This window comes from Bos indicus, chromosome 5, assembly GCF_029378745.1.
Source record: "Bos indicus isolate NIAB-ARS_2022 breed Sahiwal x Tharparkar chromosome 5, NIAB-ARS_B.indTharparkar_mat_pri_1.0, whole genome shotgun sequence".
In the NCBI taxonomy this organism is placed as follows: Eukaryota; Metazoa; Chordata; class Mammalia; order Artiodactyla; family Bovidae; genus Bos; species Bos indicus.
In genome coordinates, this window is record NC_091764.1 from 112,994,228 (window position 1) to 113,013,837 (window position 19,610).

Here is a 19,610-nt window from a genome sequence, read left to right on the forward strand (position 1 = left end):
TCAGCCAAGACAGTAGCTGTGTGGCCCTGGGGAAGCCACCAAACCTCTCTGAGTTTTGCCTTCTTCCCATCTAATGAGGCTGTAGGGGCTTGGGAGAGAGGATGGGTTGCGGGGGCTGGTGGTGGGCTGTGCTTGGACCCCAGTCAGGGCCACTCCTGTTCACTCCTTTTACGTTGGACTTTGACTCAAGGAAGGGTTCTAGGCCAAGGTCACTGTCACGCAGGCACCTTGACTAGGCTGAAGTAGCCCTGTTGGATTCTTGGATCATGTTACAAGGACCTCCCCGTCTGGGAGGCTGGGGGAAGGAGGAGGGTCCCAGGCTGTGGTTCGGCTCTTGAGTGGGATGGGGGGGATGTCACACTTCTGGTGCCCAGGCTGGCCCTGGTGGCTCCGGCCACTGTCCAGCGCCTAAAATGGCCAACCTCCTCCTGTTACAGCCAGAGCCTTCCATGCCCAACACCGCCTTGCTCATCAAGAACCCCTTGGCTGCCACCCACGAGTTTAAGCAGGCCTGTCAGCTGTGCTACCCTAAAACAGGTAAGGCCACACCTCCGTGCTCCACCCCTCTGCCCAGAGATAGCAGGGGTCTCAGGAGCGTAGAATCCCAGAATGCCAGAACCCCAGTGCACCAGTCAGAGAGAAGTCTGGGAAGACAGAAGCCCTGCTGGCTATTTAGAGCAGCCAGGGATGTCAGGGGAGAAGGCAATGGCACCCCACTCCAGTACTCTTGCCTGGAAAATCCCATGGGCGGAGGAGCCTGGTAGGCTGCAGTCCATGGGGTCGCTAAGAGTTGGACACAACTGAGTGACTTCACTTTCACTTTTCACTTTCATGCATTGGAGAAGGAGATGGAAACCCACTCCAGTGTTCTTGCCTGGAGAATCCCAGGGACGGGGGAGCCTGGTGGGCTGCCGTCTATGGGGTCACACAGCTGGACACGGCTGAAGTGACTTAGCAGCAGCAGCAGCAGCAGCAGGGATGTCGGGTGGGGCAGGGACTTTCAAAACTGCCAGAAAGGCTGGAGGGGTGGAAGCCAGGAGACACCATCGAGCCTGTAGGCTACTTCTTCACAAGCTGAGGCCCAGAAGTGGGGTATACTGCTCACACAGAGCTCAGGGGGCTGCTGGCCAGTATCACGGCTATCCCATAGCCCAGAGGCTGGTTCCTGGCTGTGGAAGGCAGGGTCTAGCTAGCTGCTGCAAACATATCTGCTGAGAAAGTGCAGCCTGCATCTCTGTCCACATTCACCTCTCCATCCAGCTCTCACTGGGTGAATTCAAACCTTGCCTAGAATCCAGAGGACAGAGGAGCCTGAGAAAGGTTATTTCCTGGGCTCCCCGCCCCTGAACCCAAAGGAGACTGTAGGAGCAATTCCAGCTAGGTACCTGGTGTTGGTAAACAATTTTCAACACACCTAGAATTTCAGATTTCTAGACTCAACATCATTTCATCTGCCAGAATTCCACAGTCCTGATGTTTCAGAATAATATTCTCTGGGTATCTCAGGGTTACAAATCTTCCCAGCCTGAAATTCTCCATCTCAGAGGGGCTGGAGTTGACAGGACTCAGAGGTCATCTATTGCTGTCGTCCACCCCCTCCCCATCACATGCATATCACGCCTGCCAGAGTCATCCTGCGAAGCCCATGGCCCTACAGGGCCAGGGGACAAAACGCCGTCTAGCTGGGTGTCTGTGCCCACGAGGAGGTTTTTTTCCTTGTACGGAGTGATCCGCAGTCCCCTGCTAGGGAAGCAGAGTTTTTGCCCACCAGTTGCTGGCCAGCCACGTCATGTAGGTCCCCATGAGGGACCTTGGTCCTTCTGGTCTCTTTGGGGAGACTCACCCCACTCTATTGTTGGGAGAGAGGAGTCCCTTGGTCAGAAGATTCAGGAGGACCAGGGGAAAGAAGAAAAGGAGCAGGGGAGGGAGGCTAAGGAGAGCTGGCCATGCCTCCATGGGCAGGAAAAAGAGGAGATGGAGCCTGCTCTCTGCCGGCCTCTGTCTTCATCATTTGTTCCAAGCAGACACTGACATGGTCAGGCTCTCTGACTGGAGAGTCAGGGCGGTGGTGGAAAGGGGGTGGATGCTGAGAAGGGGCTCCTCAGAGGGGATCTTCGGCCAGCCCCAACACCCTGTCCGCAGGGAGCACAGGCAAGGAACTGGCGGGAGGCCCGGAGGAAGGAGGTGGGCTTCTAGGCAGCAGTGGGGTGGCCAGTCCCCCGTCCCCCTTCAGTTCTGCCTCCGGAACCGCAGTCCCGGACCTCCCTTCCCCACAGGCCCCCGGGCAGGCGACTACACCTACCGCGAGGGCCTCGAGCACAAGTGCAAGAGGGACATGCTGCTCGGCCGGCTCCGGAGCGCTGAGGACCAGACGTGGAAGCGGATCCGGCCCCGGCCCACCAAGACCAGCTTCGTGGGCTCCTACTACCTGTGCAAAGGTGGGTGGGCCGCCGCAGGAGCGGGCGGCACGGCCAAGGGCCCAGCTGCCCACAGCTGGCCGCGGCTCTGCGCCTCACCGCAGGCAGACAGGCAGACAGACAGGTGGTCTGGAGAGGATGGAGTCAACGTAAGAACAAACAACCCCGGCCCTGACCGGCTCTGCAGACAGACAAGAGCCTCTGGGTGTTACACTCGAGCTGGGGCCTCGGCAGCTCCTGGGTGGGAGGATCAGAGAGTTCTGATACGCTGCTGGGCCCCAAAGGGCTATGGGAAGGATGTGGAGAGAACCTATGTAAAGCACTGGAGACTGGACCATAGTAAGGGCTTGATAGACACTAGCTTTTAAAAACTCGTGTGTTGTCATCATCCTCCCTTCTGGCTCACGTTGGGTTGACATGTTGTGGATATTCGGCAGGTACCTCATTTGCTTTCTTCTTCTTCTTCCCAACCAAGCGTCTGGGTGCCATCTGGGTGCAAGACCTGAACAGTCTTGATAGCGTTCAGAGCTTTAGAGTGTCACCCTTTTGTTGCCACCGTCACACATCCTCACGACAACTCTGAGTGAGGAAACTGAGGCTTTGGGAGCCCGCCCCAGACTCCGCCTTTGTCCCCCAACCCAGCCCGTGGCAGTAGCCCACCCAGGCTTTCTGGATCAGCTTGTTGTCTTCCCGGCTGGTTCTAAGAGCTAGCTTTATTTTTTTTAATATTTACTTACTTACTTTTGGCTGTGTCAGGTCTTGGTTGCGAGATCTTCCTTTGCAGTATGTGGGCTTTTCTCTCGAGTTGTAGCACACGGGTTCAGTTGCTCCACCACATGTGGGATCTTAAGTTCCCTGACCAGGGATTGAACCTGTGCCTCCTGCATTGAAAGGTGGATTCTTAACCACTGGACCACCAGGGAAGTCCCTCAGCTGGATCTTAAAGACTTGTCATTTCTGAGCCTGAAGGTCTCCGGTCATGCGCAGCCAGTGTGGATGAAATCCCGATTCCATGAGGCCTACAAGTCCCCCGTCGGCCCTGAGCAGTCGCCACATACACTGAACCCTGACTCTTGTACACATTGTGCCCTGGGAGCCTGATCATCCTCTGCTCCTCCTTCAAGCAGTGCCCAGATCTTGGGAGCCCCCCCAGGGCTCCCCGATGGACTCAGAGTTGGTCACAGTGCAGAGCCCACTGTCTGTGGGGTCACTTGGCCACCGGCCTGCTCATCCCTGTGTGCCGGCAAGCCTGGCCAGGGGCCAGGGGCGACTTAGAGTGTAAGGGAGGGGGATGAAGAAAGAAAAGCAGTTCCCACTGCCAGGAAATGGCTGGTCTCCAGGTTATAAACCTGCTGCCTTCCCAGCTCCCTGGCCCCCAGGAGTTTATTTATTATTATTCTATTTACTATCATTACTTTTTATTTTATATATTATTTCACTTAATTCTTACAACAACCATGTTCTCGTTTCATGGACAGCTGAGGCTCAGGAATAACAGGGAATCCCCAGGCCACATCTGCCAGACCCCAAGGCCCATGCTTTCCATCACCAGGAGTATTTTCCTAGTGACTAATAATAATATAATAATAATAATAAAACCTCCCATGTTTATTTAGAGGCTTATATATGTCTGGGCTTCCCTGATGGCTCAGATGGTAAAGAATCTGCCCGCAATGCAAGAGACCCTGATCCCTGGGGTGGGAAGATCCCTTGAAGGAAGGGCATGGCAACCCACGCCAGTATTCTTGCCTGGAGAATTCCATGGACAGAGGAGCCTGGTGGGCTACAGTCCATGGGGTTGCAAACAGTCGGACACAACTGATCGATTAACACTTTCACTTTCTATATGTCTACAAAGCCCATTTGTGCCTGCCATCTTGCCTGGCCCATACACAGCAGCTCTGTGCAGGGGAGGAGCAGGGATGACCGCATACTCTCCCAAGCCCCGCTGGGTGGCTGCCTGTCTGTCCGGCCGCGGCAGTGGCTGTGAGGGTGCTGCGGTGCCGTCCGCCTGGCGGACCGTGTGTCCTGTTGCCTCTTTGCAGACATGATTAACAAGCAGGACTGTAAGTACGGGGATAACTGCACCTTCGCCTACCATCAGGAGGAGATCGACGTGTGGACGGAGGAGCGGAAGGGCACCCTTAACCGCGACCTGCTCTTTGACCCGCTGGGGGGCGTCAAGCGCGGCAGCCTCACCATCGCCAAGCTCCTCAAGGAGCACCAGGGCATCTTCACTTTCCTCTGTGAGGTACCAGCCCCTCCCCAGTCCATGCACAGACCGGGGTGGGCTCCATGGTGGGCGATGAGCCCGGGGACCCGAGGGTTTTGGAGGCCTGTCCTTCCAATGAGTAGGTTCCTGGGACTGTCATAAAGTTGGGCCCATAGGACCCTATGGCACTAGAGCCCGGATCCTATCCAGTCCCCTCATTTTGCGGAGGTGGAAACTGAGGCCACAAAGAGAAGGAACCACACCTGGCTCTTGACTTCCGGCCACCAGAGGCCAGACTCAGGTGCCCTAGGAACTCATGCTAAGCTCCCCGCGCTTCCTCGTTCAGCTGTGCTGGTTTAATGCCCATGGTACCTTCCGGCCCACTTCCCTGCCTGTGTCCAGGCCAGGCCCTCTCCCCGGGGTGCCCTCCCTATGTTTCTGCGTCTTGGACCCTCTGAGTCTCAAGGGTGATGCCAGCAGCCCCACCAAGCTGTTCATTTCCTCCCCAGAGCTGTCACAGGAGACCCTGCTGGCCCCTGCCTCCCCACCAGGCATCACGTGATACGGGCAGGGACAGGCTCCATCTCTGGGAAGTGAGGGCGCTGGGTCTGGGTTGCCGGCACGGTTTGGTGCTGCTCGGCCAGCCCCCATCCCTCACACAGCCAACCCTTCCCTCTGACTTAGAGCAGGTGGGCCTCCCGCTCCCTTCAGGGGACCACAGTCTGCAGCCTAGGGGTTGCATAGACTTCACAAAGCACCTGCAGTTCTGTTAGATCCTTCTTCGGTTTCACAGTGGATCCGTGGGACAGAGCAGGTGTGGTTTTCCCCTGGGTTACAGCTGAGGAAACGAAGGCTCAGAGATAAGGAGTAACCCCTGCCCCAGCCATTTGGAGTGGTGGGATCAGAGAGGTGGGGGCCACAGACCCTGGGGTTCCCTTCCTCATCCCCCTGACTCAGGACAGGGCTTGCAGGGACCCAGTCTGTCCCTCTGGGGTGGCCATGCTGGGTCCCAGCCCACCCCCTCCCTGGGCAGATCTGCTTTGACAGTAAACCCCGGATCATCAGCAAAGGCACCAAGGACTCTCCATCTGTCTGCTCCAACCTGGCTGCCAAGCACAGCTTCTACAACAACAAGTGAGTGAGGCCCACAGCCAGACCCATGGCCTGGATCAGGGAGGGAGCAGGTGGAGAGGCCCCCTGGGGCAGGTTAGATGCCTGGGGAGCAGTTGTGGCCATAGGGTGGGCCTAGGGTGTCAAGGTAAGGGGCAGGATTTGAGACTCAGATCCAGCATCCACCTGGAAAGGACAGAACCACATGTACTGAGCATCTACTATAGTCCAAGCATTTTCTTACGTATTTTAATAATCAAATCCCAGGGACGGGGGAGCCTGGTGGGCTGCCGTCTATGGGGTCACACAGGGTCGGACACGACTGAAGTGACTTAGTAGCAGCAGCAGCAGTCATTAAAGTCCTCCTGTGTGGAGGAGTGAGTGTCTCTGATACATGGTTGACAAAGCTGAGGCTCAGAAGCTGCTTACTCAGACAGCAAGTGAGGGCCACATCCCTGACTCCCATCCAGCGCCCTCCACGGTCCTGACACAGACACTGGACAGTGAGTGTGAGAGGCTGTGGGGTCCAGCACCCACCTATGGTCCCTCTGATTCCTCTTGGCTGTGCCCCAGCCTGAGTTGATGGAATCAGAGTTGGGTCCAAACCCCAGCTCAGACCCTGGTCTGTTTTATATCCTCTGACCTCTGTGACCCTTGGTTTCCTCTTCTATAATGTGGATGTTAATCCCCATCTCCCAGGGTTACTGGGAAGGTAGTTAAAATTCCCAGCCTGGAGGAGATGCTCAGGCGTCATCCCTCCGGGTGCAAGACCAACTCTAGGGTATCAAGCTGGGGAACCCAAGGGAGATGCCCTTTCTGGGGGTCTGGTGCAGCTCCTTCCTAAGCCGTCTCCAGGGTGAGGCTGGGAGAAGGGCACACCGCTGGGATTCGCGGCAGACCTGCCTGAGCATAGGACCCCCGCCCCTTCCCTCCTGTGCCAGTGGTGAATAGGGGGAGGCAGCCGGGTAGGAGACCTTCATCAAGTGTCTGGCACAGATACCAGGGAGAGGGCCTCGGCCAGGGATGGGGCGCTGCAGACTGCATCATGCCCCGCCCCCCCCCACCAGGTGCCTGGTGCACATCGTCCGCTCCACCTCCCTCAAGTACTCCAAGGTTCGCCAGTTCCAGGAGCACTTCCAGTTCGACGTGTGCCGCCACGAGGTGCGATACGGCTGCCTGCGCGAGGACAGCTGCCACTTCGCCCACAGCTTCATCGAGCTCAAGGTCTGGCTCCTGCAGCAGTACTCAGGTGAGGGCTTAGGTGGGGGCTCAGGTGGGGACTCAGATGAGGATTTACGTGAGGGCTCAGGTGGGGGCTCAGGTGAGGGCTCAGGTGGGACTCAGATGAGGATTTACATGAGGGCTCAGGTGAGGATTTAGGCGAGTACTCAGGTGGGGGCTCAGGTGGGGATTTAGGTGAGGGCTCAGGTGAGTATTCAGGTGGGGGCTCAGGTGAGGGTTGAGGTGGGGGCTCAAGTGAGGATTCAGGTGGGGGCTCAGGCGACAATTCAGGTGGGGGCTCAGGTGAGGATTTAGGTGAGGGCTCAGATGAGTACTCAGGTGGGGGCTCAGGTGAGGCCTCAGGTGAGTACTCAGGTGGGGGCTCAGGTGAGGCCTCAGGTGAGTGCTCAGGTGGGGGCTCAGGTGAGGCCTCAGGTGAGTGCTCAGGTGGGGGCTCAGGTGAGGATTTAGGTGGGGGCTCAGATGAGTGCTCAGGTGGGGGCTCAGGTGAGTACTCAGGTTGGGGCTCAGGTGGGGATTTAGGTGGGGGCTCAGGTGAGGGTTGAGGTGGGGGCTCAGGTGAGTACTCAGGTGGGGGCTCAGGTGAGGGCTCAGGTGGGGATTTAGGTGAGTGCTCAGGTGGGGGCTCAGGTGAGGATTTAAGTGAAGGCTCAGGTAAGTACTCGGGTGGGGACTCAGGTGAGGATTGAGGTGGGGGCTCAGGTGAGGGTTGAGGTGGGGGCTCCGGTGAGGACTCAGGTGGGGGCTCAGGTGAGGGTGAGAGGACTGCAGGGTTCAGAGGAGGGCAGTGATGTTGTGATGGGGGCTGCAGAGAAACCAGTACTTCCTGGACATCCTAGGACTCAAAGGCTCTGCATTAGGGGGCTTCCAGGCCCAGAAGACCCTGGGTTTATCCCTGTGTGGGCACTGCTAGGGGAGCCAGTGCAGAGGAGCCAGGAGGCAGAGCTCCATGGGCCATCTGGGTGGTCTGGTCACCAGCGGCCCCTCACTGAGCCCCACTGCTCCTCTGTGAGGCAGTGATGTCAGCTCCGCCTCAGCGATGAGGAGGTTAAAAGCCATTCACTTGCTCTCTGGCTCACCTGATGGGATTCCTTGAGCACCTACTCCATCAGGGTCCTGAGTGAGCATGTGGAGGCCCCTGGCCTCAGGGCCCTGGGATGTACATGAGAGCAAGGCAGACAGTCGGATGGGGAGGTAAGGGACCCTCCATCCTTCTGCTCCAGGAGGCACACTGTCCCCTGCTGCCTGTCATTGTTCACTTAACAGCATTTTTGTTCTGTGTGCAGCATAAAATAACGGTGCATCTAACAAGCCTTGTCTTCTGAGAGTTGGTGGAGTAGGGTGATAGAATTTCAGATGTACATCAGTAACATGAGGAAAGGAAAGCAGAGCAGGAAGACGGAGAGGGACGCGGGATGGGGCATTTGGGATTAGGAAGTCTGGGAGGGCTTCTCGGAGTAGGTGGCATTTGAGCAAGGAAGGGCAGAGAGAGCGTTCCAGGCAGAGGGATCGGCAAGGCTGGCAGCCAAGGAGCAAGCTTGATACAGAAGGAAGGATGTCTGTGAGGGCAGAGCAGCTTCGTGCTGGGGGGAGGGGCAGTGTCAGAGATGAGGCCTAAGAGGTGAAAAAGTCTCGAGATCATAACAGAAATAGAAATAGTTGCATGCATGTGTGCATGCTAAGTCACTTCAGTCATGTCTGACTGTGACCCTATGGACTGTAGCCCGCCAGGCTCCTCTGTCCGTGGGATTCTCCCAGGCATGAATATTGGAGTGGGTTGTCATGCCTTCCTCCTGGGGATCTTCCCCGACAGGGATTAAACACCAGTCTCTTATGTCTCCTGCGTTGGCAGGCAGGTTCTTTACCACCAGCGCCAGCTGAGATTGTTCTAAATACAATGTGCAGGGTTCGGGGGTCGGGGGTTGAGCGGGTAGAGTTGTATGACCTGATCAGTGTTTTTAAGAATTCGCTCTAGCTACTGGGTGGAGAACAGAGGGGCCAAGGGCAGATGGAGAGGGGCCCAGGGGTGTGGCTCAGGCCCTGGTGGCAGCGGTGGAGGTTGTAGAAGTGATCGGATTCTGGGTGTTTTGATGGTGGAGCCAGCGGGAGCTGATGAACCAGACATGATGTAAGAGACAGAGAAAGGGCATCAGGTTGACTCCAGTGGGGACTCTGTGGGCTAAGACGGGGAAGAGCAGGTCAGGGGATCACATCTAGGCTTGTGTGGGATGTGGGGCGGTCTGAGCTGCCTGTTGGACTTCAGGTGGAAAGGTCAAGCAGGCAAGCCAGATGTGGGGGTCTGGAAGGTCCCAGGAGAGCTCTGGGCTGGAGATGCATCCATCAGCAAGAAGGTGGGTGCCAAGCAGATGCCTGGCCGAGTAAGGCCCTACTGGTGAGCCGCTGTGGGGGAGCAATATCCACAGGGCCAGACTGCAAATGAAGTGGGTCTGCAGAAGGAACTAGAAGACCAGAGCCAGGTTGGGAGGAGGGCGGGCCTCGTGGAAGAGGCTGTGAGCTGCCCCTCGGAGGTGCGCTCAGTGTCCACAGTCAGATTGGGAGGGTCTGGGCCACGAGGCTTGGGTATCTGTCCTTTACCAATTGGCAGTGAAGTCCTGGCCCCTCGGTAAGCGGGGCAGCCGGGCTGGGCCAGACATGAAGCCCTAAGAACCTGTGGGCTAGAGGCCACCGAGCAGGGGTCAGACTTGAGGTCCCCCCTGAGGGAGGCAGGGGACAGGGGAGGGACAGAGACACTGGCGTGGATACAGGGAGGCCCCTGTCATCCTGCAGAGCCCACATCTTGCTCCTGCATCTTATTCTCTGTGGGACCTGGAATAAGGCCTGGAATCAGGCCTCTGTCTCCAGCGGCAGATGAACCAACGGGCCTAGAGAGCGTGCAGGGTATCCCTGCTCCCCTAGTCTTTCCCTGGCCTAACTGGGAAGTGGGGCTCCTCCCTGGGCCTGGGGTGGCACCAACACCTCTTGGACCCCCCGCCTTTCTCCTCACTGAGCTCCAGGGATGCCATGTCTTTCCCCCCTCTCCCTTCCCAGGCATGACCCACGAAGACATCGTCCAGGAATCCAAGAAATACTGGCAGCAGATGGAGGCTCACACAGGGAAGGCCAGCAGCAGCTTGGTAAGACCCTGGGCTGGCATAGGGGGTGGGGTCAGCCCCCACGAGGGGCATCCCCCGTTCCCCATCCCTTTGGTTTATCTTTATGTAATGGAGAGTCCAACTCTTTGTAATCTCATGGACTGTAGCCCCCCAGGCTCCTCTGTCCATGGGATTCTCCAGGCAAGAATACTGGAGTAGGTTGCCATTCTCTTCTCCAGGGGATCTTCCTGACCAAGGGATCAAACCCGGGTTTTCTGCATTGCAGGCAGATTCTTTACCATCTGAGCCACCAGGGAAGCCCCCACCTCTTTACCTAGTCGTCATTTATTTAACAGAAAATTTTAAGAAGAACACAAAGAATTTGTGTATAGCTTTTTCTAGAGTCCCCTGATGTTAACATTTTACAACTGTCCACACTCACTTTGTGCTGTGTGTGTGTGTGCATACACACATATACATTTATTTATAGAAACACACTTTTCTGAACCATTAGAGAGTAAGATGGAGACATGATGCCCCGTTACCCCAAAATACTTCAGTGTAAAAATAAGGACACTCTCCATAATAACCACAGTACAGTTACCAACATCACCAAATTCACGCTGGGGTGATTATCCAGATTGTGCTGTACTGTACGCGCGTGCTTAGTTGCTCAGTCGTGTCCGACTCATCGTGACCCCCTGGACCGTAGCCCGCCAGGCTCCTCTGTCCGTGGGATGCTCCAGCAAGAATACTGGAGTGGCTTGCTGTTTCCTCCTCCAGTGATGTACTATTATTCAAATTTTTGTGACTCCTCCCCAGATCCCAGCAACACATTGTATTCCTTTATTGTCTTTTGTGTGTGTGTGTGTCTTTGATTGCCTTTAATCTAGAGCAGTTCCTCAGTCTTTGTGTTTCATGACATTGACTTTTTTTTAATATTTATTCTTTATCTATTTGGCTATGCTGGGACTTAGTTGTGGCACCTGGGGCTTTAGTTATGGCTTTAGTTATAGCTTTAGGATCTTTAGTTATGGCTTTAGTTACAGCTTTAGGATCTTTAGTTACGGCTTTAGTTATAGCTTTAGAATCTTCAGTTACAGCTTTAGGATCTAGTTCCCTGACCAGGGATCCAGGGCCCCTGCATTGGGAGCACAGGGTTTTTAGCCACTGGACCCCCAAGGAAGTCCTGACATTGACATTTTTGAAGAACCAGATGCTTTGTAAAAGGCCTGTCAGTTTGGGATTGTCTGATTGGAGACATGTCACTTCCATTTGTCCCTTCCCCGGTAACTTGATTAAAGGTGCCTCCACTGGAAAGCTTTCTCTGTTGTGAAGTTGATCTCTCCTCCTTTGTAATGAATGACTGTCTTCCTGGAGGGCCTCTGAGACTCTGTAAATGTCCTGGTGTCCCTCAGCCTTTGCCCCCACTGCTCATATCACTTCCTATCCCTCTGGATCCTCACCCAGGTCCCCTGCCGTGAGCTGGCGTGTGGTGGTGTTTTCGGGAGGGGAGACTGAGGCTCAGGACACGCTAGAGACTTGCCCGGGGCACTCGAGCAGAGCAGCAGAGGTGGTCTTGGGTTCTCTGACGGCTCGTCTAGAGTCCACTCTGCTCCCGCCCCAGCTGCTCCATCCCCATCAGCCTGAGGGCACCTCATTCATAAACCGTGGATCAGAATCCTGCCTGCCATCTCCAGGGCCAGTGTGAGGCTCACAGGAGCTGACCATGTCCCTGCTCCATGCAGGGACCCCATCACCCCTGAAGCTCACACTCTCCCCAAGCGGCAGGGGTCATTGTAACTCTATCTGATAGAGGGGAGAGAGGGGTGGTCTTAGGGCCCAGGAGACAGTCACGTGGGGGATGACTCCCACCATGCCCCGCCCACCCACTGGTCACCTAGGGAGGACCCTGGGCCTCAGGCCCCTCTTAAGGCCGGCCTGGGTATGGCTTGGAGCCAGGGAGCAGGCAGGCTGGCCAGTGGGGTACGCCTGGGCCAGGCTGGCTGACCTCGGCCTTCAGTCTCCTGGCCTACCTGCTCCTTCCTGGTCCTTTTTCTTTCTCTCTTCTCTTCCTAGTGGTTCTTGTCCTCCGCCCCTCTCCCACTCAGTCCTCTTCCCCACCCGCCATGCAGTTTATTTTTGCTCCTGGCCAGGAGCCCGGCTGGGAAGCAATGCAGGACTCAAGCTGGACCTGCAACGTTGTCTGCTAGAGAGAGAACACCAAGTCTGCACCACCACCATTCCTCTGATCCCCCTGATTCCTGCCCCCCCGAGATGCCACTCTCGGGCCTGGCTCAGGAACAGGCCTTCTGTGCCAGACCTGGCTGTGCCCTGGGCATGAGGTGTCTCGCTTGCCATCAGAGGGTGGGGCCAATGGCAGCTTGAGGTCAAGGACAGGATGCCAGGGTAGAAGCTGCTCGGGCCTGGTGCTCCTGGTGCAGCTGTGCCACTGTACAGGGGAGCGGGAGCACCTGCCTCACATCAGATCTCTGTCCTTAGGCCACTTACCCACGGCAGGGTTAGTGACCGCTCTGAGCCTCTGCTTCCACTCAGTCCAGTGGGAATAACCCCTACCCCCAGGTCTGCTGCAAGAAGATGCTGAGTCTGCAGTTCTGAAAAGGAAACTGTGGGCCAGCGTGGCTGTTCCTTAGAGCAGTGGCTAAGCCATGGGACTCCTTGGACTCTACTTACCTCACCTGTGAAATGGGCCCTCTCACACTTCTGTGAGGAATCAATGGGACGTCTCAAAATCACTGGTGACACATAAACTTCCTGCCAGCTTTAGCCAGGCTGCGGGATCTGAACCACCTCGTGTTGACTGATTCATCTAGTTATGAGGGCCAGGCCCGATGGAGAGCAGGGCCTAGAGGGTGGGGATAGGGGCCTGCCAGGTAGCTTTAGCCAGGTTACAAAGGCGGGATTTTACCTTGCTGTTGGGATGTGTGTTAACCTGGGGCTGAGCCAGGCTGCATGTCTCCCAGCAAGAGGGTCATTCAACACCCAGGAGGGACTTTCCTGGCAACCTAGCATTTAAGACTCTGTGCTTCTGACATAGGAGACACGGGTTCAATCCCTGGTCAGAGAACTAGGCTCCCAAATGCTGGGTGGCACGGCCAAAAAAAAAAATCCAACAAAGTGAGAGCCCCCTCCTGCTCAAGGGAGGCCCTGGTCTAGGCAGTGCCAGGGACAGAGGATCCTCCCGTGGCAGGAGAGGAAGAGGAGAGGGCTGCCTGGAGGGGTGACCCCACATCTGAGGCCCCAGGGAGCTTGGGGAGGTCTAGCTGACAGGAGGGCCAGCAGGGTGGCCAGCACAGCTGGGCGAGGGGTTGCAAGCGGTAGGAGACAAGGCTGGTAGGCACCCCTTCCATCTCTCGCCCAGCCCCCGACCCTGCCCCAGGCAGGAGTGCGGAAGAGCAGGCCCTCTGCCTGCAAAGGAAAGGCTGAGACAGAGAATGGGAAGGAACATGGTGGGGCTTCAGAGAGGCTGGGACTTCCCTAGTGCTCCAGTGGCTAAGACTCCATGCTCCCTATTCAGGGGGTCCCGGGTTCAATCCCTGCTTAGGGAACTTGATCCCATATGCTGTAACTAAAAGATCTTGCAGGCCATAACAAAGATTGATGATCTGCATGCCGCAACTGAGACCTGACGCAAACAAATAAAAATAAATATTAAAAAAAAAGAGAGTCCAGGGCTGCTCAGAAGTCTGTCCCACTGATAGGCTGGCAGGCTCCTCCAGCCCCACCCTCTAGGACCTGCTCTCCACCAGGCCTGGCCCTCATAACTAGATGAGGCAGTCAGCGTGAGGTGGTTTAGGTACTATGGAAGCCCACAGGATGGTCAGCTGCTACCTAGGAGGACTTCAGGGAAGGCTTCCTGAAGGAGGTGGTACTTAAGCTGAATTTCAGAAGTTTCCAGAACAAGCCTGATAGAAAGGGGCATTCCAGGCATGTGCAAAAGCAGGGAGCTGAGAGGTCACAAGCCATGCCCAGGGATACTCCAGCAGCTCCACAGAGCAGGCCCGTGGGGACTAGCCAGATAAGGTGACAAGTACTCTCCTTCAGGAGACCAGAGCCCTGTCCCAGGCCTGGCCCCCATGCTGAGAGGCCGTGGGGCCCGGAGTTAGGGGGTCGGTTCAGTCCAGTCACTCAGTCATGTTTTACTCTCGGCGACCCCATGGACTGCAGCACGCCAGGCCTCCCGGTCCATCACCAACTCCCGGAGTTTGCTCAGACTCACGTCCATCGTGTCAGTGATGCCATCCAGCCATCTCATCCTCTGTCGTCCCCTTTTCCTCCTGCCCTCAATCTTTCCCAGCATCAGGGTCTTCTCCAGTGAGTCAGCTCTTCACATCAGGTGACCAAAGTATTGGAGCTTCAGTTCAGCATCAGTTCTTCCAACGAATATTCAGGACTGATTTCCTTTAGGATTGATTGGTTTGATCTCCTTGCAGTCCAAGGGACTCTCAAGAGTCTTGTCCAACACAGTTCAAAAGCATCAATTCTTCGGCGCTCAGCTTTCCTTACAGTCCAACTCTCACACCATACATGACTACTGGAAAAACCATAGCTTTGAATAGATGGACCTTTGTCGGCACAGTAATGTCCCTGCTTTTTAATATGCCATCGAGGTTGGTCACAGCTTTTCTTTCAAGGAGCAAGGGTCTTTTAATTTCATGGCTGCAGTCACCATCTGCAGTGATTTTGGAGCCCAAAAAAATAAATCTGTCACTGTTTCCATTGTCCCCATCTATTTGCCATGAAGTGATGGGACTGGATGCCATGATCTTAGTTTTTTGAATGTTTTAAGCTAGCTTTTTCACTCTGCTCTTTCACTTCCCACCAGTAACTGGGAATGGAACTACTGACTCCAAGGCTCCAGGCAGCTTGTGTGTCAGACCCCAGGGCCTCAGCCTGGTCCTGTGGCTTCACCAGCCCCTCTCGCCAGCAGGGTGCCCCACGGACCCACGGGCCTAGCACCTTTGACCTACAGATGAAGTTTGTGTGTGGCCAGTGCTGGAGGAATGGGCAGGTGGTGGAGCCCGACAAGGACCTCAAGTACTGCAGCGCCAAGGCGCGGCACTGGTGAGCCAGGCGCCAGGCAGGGGCATGGGCAGTGGGGGGGCAAGCGCCACGGGTGAGAAAGCCAGGCTCCCTGAGGAGGTCACACAGCCCTCTGCGTCCTGCAGCTGGACCAAGGAGCGGCGGGTCCTCCTGGTGATGTCCAAGGCCAAGAGGAAGTGGGTGTCGGTGCGGCCGCTGCCGTCCATTCGCAACTTCCCACAGCAATACGATGTGAGTGCCAGGGCGGGGTGCAGGGTGGCATCAGGGCTTCAGATATGGGGCCCAGGAGGGCTTGCCCGCTCGCTGGGGCCATGACACTGTCCAGCAGGACTCAGCAGACTCTCCCTACGCCCCCACTGCAGCTCTGCATCCACGCACAGAACGGCCGCAAGTGCCAGTACGTGGGGAACTGCTCCTTCGCACACAGCCCGGAGGAGAGGGACATGTGGACGTTCATGAAGGAGAACAAGAGTGAGTGGGCAGGGTGGGGCAGAACTGACCCCGACAGCCCCACTTGGCAGGCCCCAGGGCACCCGCTGAACCTCACTTTGCTGCCAGGGCCCTGCCCTGGGCCGTGCCCTCTCTGGGTCTCCAGTGGACCAGGCAGCCCCGCAGCTGGGGTCCCGCAGGGGTCGTGGGACAGAGTGGAAGGGGGATCCGTGCTCACCAGGCCCTCCATCCCCTCTTGCCCACCAGTCCTGGACATGCAGCAGACCTATGATATGTGGCTGAAGAAACACAACCCTGGGAAGCCAGGGGAAGGGACGCCTGTCGGTTCACGGGAAGGGGAGAAGCAGATCCAGATGCCCACGGACTACGCCGACATCATGGTAACGCCCACCCGCAGGCTGGTCCCAGCTTGACCTGGCAGGGCCGAGGGGAGGGCCTCAGTCTCCCGGGGGAAGCGATCTGGGCAGAGGGGCGGGGAGTGGGCACCCACGGTGGCCGTGTCCCCAGATGGGGTACCACTGCTGGCTCTGTGGCAAGAATAGCAACAGCAAGAAGCAATGGCAGCAGCACATCCAGTCTGAGAAGCATAAAGAGAAGGTGTTCACGTCTGACAGCGATGCCAGCGGCTGGGCCTACCGCTTCCCCATGGGCGAGTTCCGGCTCTGTGACAGGTGCCCCCTGGGGAGGGCCGGGCCGGGGGGCCGGAGTGGCAGGGCCTGGAGGGCTGTGGGGTGGCTGGCTCTGGTTCTGCTTGGCTGGGAGGTGGCAGGCGGGGGTGGCGTGTCCAGAAACAGTCACTCCTGGCATGAGGACCATGGGGGCATTGGAGGCGGGGACTGCTCCTCCATGTGTGAGATCCTTGGGGAAGGCTGGGCCAGGCCTGCTGTCCTGGGGCTGATGCTGCTGGGGAGAGGCTTGTCGTTGCGGGGAATGGGGATTTCCAGCCCCAGGCCGGGCAGCCTGTGGAGGCCAGGGCACAGGGCTTGGGCAGTGAGCCTCCTGCTGCCCGCAGGCTCCAGAAGGGCAAAGCCTGCCCGGACGGCGACAAGTGCCGCTGCGCTCACGGGCAGGAGGAGCTCAACGAGTGGCTGGACCGGCGTGAGGTTCTGAAGCAGAAGCTGGCCAAGGCCCGCAAGGACATGCTCCTGTGCCCGCGGGACGACGACTTCGGCAAATACAACTTCCTGCTACAGGAGGATGGGAACGCCCCTGGTGCCGCCCTGGAGGCCCCTGCCACTGCCGCCGGCACCGGGGACTAGGCCAGCTCTCGGCCACACGTGAAGTCCTAGGATCAGGGGCCGGGGGTGGAAACAGAGCGCTGTTGGGAGGACTGGGGCCAGCCAGGGCTGGGGGCAGGGGGCATTGGGCAGCCCCCCACCCCGGGGCCCCATCCATCCTCTCTGCCCCCACCCCACCACCGCCCCTGTGCATACCCAGGTGCACGAGCTGCAGCCTGCCCCCTTACCCCTTGGTCCCGGGGTTCTTATCCTACCGAAGCCCTGGGCAGTGCCTCCCCTCCCCGACCCCAGCTCTCCTGGTTGTGGAGGGAGGGGTCTGGCTGACCCCTCCAGCTTCAGCCTACAGCTTTAACTTCTGTCTGCTCCTCAAGGGGGCCCAATGCTCAGGGCTGGGGAGCCTGGGGTCCCCCACTTGAATCTGCAGCAGGAGGGTCCTTCTCCCTGCCCCACTCCCACCCCACCCTCCCCGCCCCTGGGGGCAGATCAGGACACAACAAGGGCAGGAGGCCCCCAACTAGCTTTAAAACACAGCCCCAGGACAGGACTGGAGACACTGCACAGGTCACTTAACCCTCTGGGGCCTCAGTTTCCCCTCTGGTTGGAAGAATGGGAGCTGCTGGACTTCATGGTCTCTGCAGCCTGACTGGGGAGCCTGGCTCTCTGCTGAGGCCATCTGCCCAGCCCTTCTTGTCTGTGGGCCACCGAATGTAGATAGTAGATCATCGGAGCCTTCAGAGATAACACACCCCCAACCCCCATTTTGCAGATAGAAAAACTGAGGCCTAGGAGAGGGGAGTGATCTGCCCAGCATCCCCAGCACACGGCATGGCTCAGCTGGGACGCACATGTGGTCACAAGACTCAGGGCCAGTTACCAGCCAGAGCCTCCAGGCTCTCGGCAGGGATGTGACAGTCTCTGTATCAGCAGCTGGGATCCCAGGCAGCCCCACCCAGGGGTGGGTCATGGCCACACACTGTAGAGGGACAGTTCCCTCTGAGGATGGTCGGAAGGAGTGTAGCAGTGAAGGTCACTTCCCTATGGTCTGCTCCAGAGAGGAGGTTACCTGGCAGGGCGCTTGTGGGCTCAGGTTCTGCACAAGGTCCTGGGGGGAGGGGACTGGGAGGGTGGGCAGTCATGGGACGTGGGGAGAAGGGAGACTTGATCGTGGGCACCATGGGCTGCTCCAGGATCGGACACAGCCCCTCTTTCTTAGGGACTCAGCAGAGTCCTTCCACCTTCTCCCCTCAACCCAGACATACAATTAGGACCATCCATCCCAGCCCCTCCCTGATCCCGGCCCTACCAGCTGCCTGGGATCCCAGCTGACCCCCAACTCCCACCCGCCTCCCCCCACCCAACCAAGCCCTCTCCCATCCCTCCTGTCTCATGTGTCTGCGTGCACCCCCTCCTCTCCATCCCACCCGCTGTGGGCAGACCCAGCCTCCCCCGGTTCCCTAGACATTCCAGAACGCCCCACACCATTGGCACAAGAGGTGGGGTCCCCCGGAAGGAGCTGAGGACCAAGGCTGGAGTCAGTGGTGAGGGTGGGGGGTGAGACAGAGAGAATGGAATACCCTTTATTTCCCCTCAAACAAGAATTTCGAGTGTGCGATGATATGATGACGGGCACCCTGGGCCACAGAGAACCCTGTTCTCGCTGCCGCTGCCCGACCTCTTCCTGATAATTGTGGCATGCATCTTTCCTCTCCCCGCCCCTCCCCCCGGCAGGCCAGCACTGAGGGGTCTGGGTGCTGGTGGTGTGGCTGGAGGGGGAGGAGAGACCCGAGGTGGGGGCCGTGGCCGTGAATGTTGATGACACTTGTTTTCCCTGATCTGTGCCGTTGCAGTCTGTCGTCACCAGCCTTGTTTTTAGTGTGTATATATGTCGCCCCCGTGATGCATATATACACAGGTATTAAATATATCGCTCTATATAATATTATATATGTGTGTGGTATCCAAGGAATCACTTCTAATGATAAAGAATGAGGGCTAAAGATAAAGCATTTGGCCAGAAAATGCAGCCATCCTGGCATAACAAGGATTTTTCGGGGTCAGCAAGCCTTTTACAAGGATTGAGGGACTGAAGCAGGGTGGGGAGAGCAGGTAATTTGGGCAGCAGGGGCAGAAGTGGTCCCTGCCTGGGCTCAGCTCTGCCTCAGAGCTTCCAGACCACCCCAGCTGAGTGGGGAGGGAGCACGTGTGCTCAGGGAAAGAAAAGGGCTTGGTGTCTGTCTCCCACCTGAAGGAATAGGGTTAGAATCCAGATTTTTCTTCTTCTCCAGCCTGTTATCCATGCAGAGGCCCCTGGGATGTTGGGGGCACCCTGGCCTGGCCGGAGCTGGATTCCCCCATGGGGTTGGAAGCGAGCCAGAGGCAGGCAGGGAGCAGGAGGTGGGGGTGGGAGACAGGCGTGTACTCTGAATGATGAGTGTGTTTATTTCAGTTGTGAACCCGACCGAGAGGCTCAGAGAGTTGGAGTGGGCCTGCGTCCCCCCCGCCGGCAGGCAGGGACTAGACATCACGGCAGATACGGCAAAGCGGGGACAGGCACCCCTGATGTGAGGGTCCCTTAGGGATGGGGCCGGGAGGGAGGCTGCGTTTCTCAGGTGGGCAGTAATCAACTTAATGGTCCTTTAAAAATGTCTGTGTATTAAAAATTTAAGAATACCACACTTTAATATTAAATATTCATAAGGTCTAGTATCTTGATAATAATGTAGATGTTTTAATAACAATTTTTGTCCTTCTTAAAATAAAATGAAAGAAACTTGCTTCTTTTAGC

The 19,610-nt window shown here is 57.1% G+C and overlaps 1 protein-coding gene across 4 annotated transcripts in view; it reads left to right on the forward strand.

The window, feature by feature from the left end:
• The window catches only part of ZC3H7B (zinc finger CCCH-type containing 7B), a 56,482-nt gene extending 36,883 nt beyond the window's left edge, over positions 1-19,599 (forward strand). For 2 of the 4 annotated variants that reach the window (XM_019961872.2, XM_019961874.2), the window contains exons 12-23: positions 438-537; positions 2,277-2,438; positions 4,463-4,668; positions 5,663-5,763; positions 6,807-6,988; positions 10,030-10,115; positions 15,022-15,158; positions 15,263-15,368; positions 15,500-15,608; positions 15,834-15,967; positions 16,095-16,258; positions 16,600-19,599. In XM_019961872.2, coding sequence (XP_019817431.1) covers positions 438-537; positions 2,277-2,438; positions 4,463-4,668; positions 5,663-5,763; positions 6,807-6,988; positions 10,030-10,115; positions 15,022-15,158; positions 15,263-15,368; positions 15,500-15,608; positions 15,834-15,967; positions 16,095-16,258; positions 16,600-16,846 — 1,734 coding nt within the window. In that variant the 3' untranslated portion in view covers positions 16,847-19,599. The remainder of the gene's footprint in view (positions 1-437; positions 538-2,276; positions 2,439-4,462; positions 4,669-5,662; positions 5,764-6,806; positions 6,989-10,029; positions 10,116-15,021; positions 15,159-15,262; positions 15,369-15,499; positions 15,609-15,833; positions 15,968-16,094; positions 16,259-16,599) is intronic. The other 2 variants (XM_019961873.2, XM_019961875.2) reach the window with 1 other exon arrangement.
• Positions 19,600-19,610: the final 11 nt, after the last annotated feature.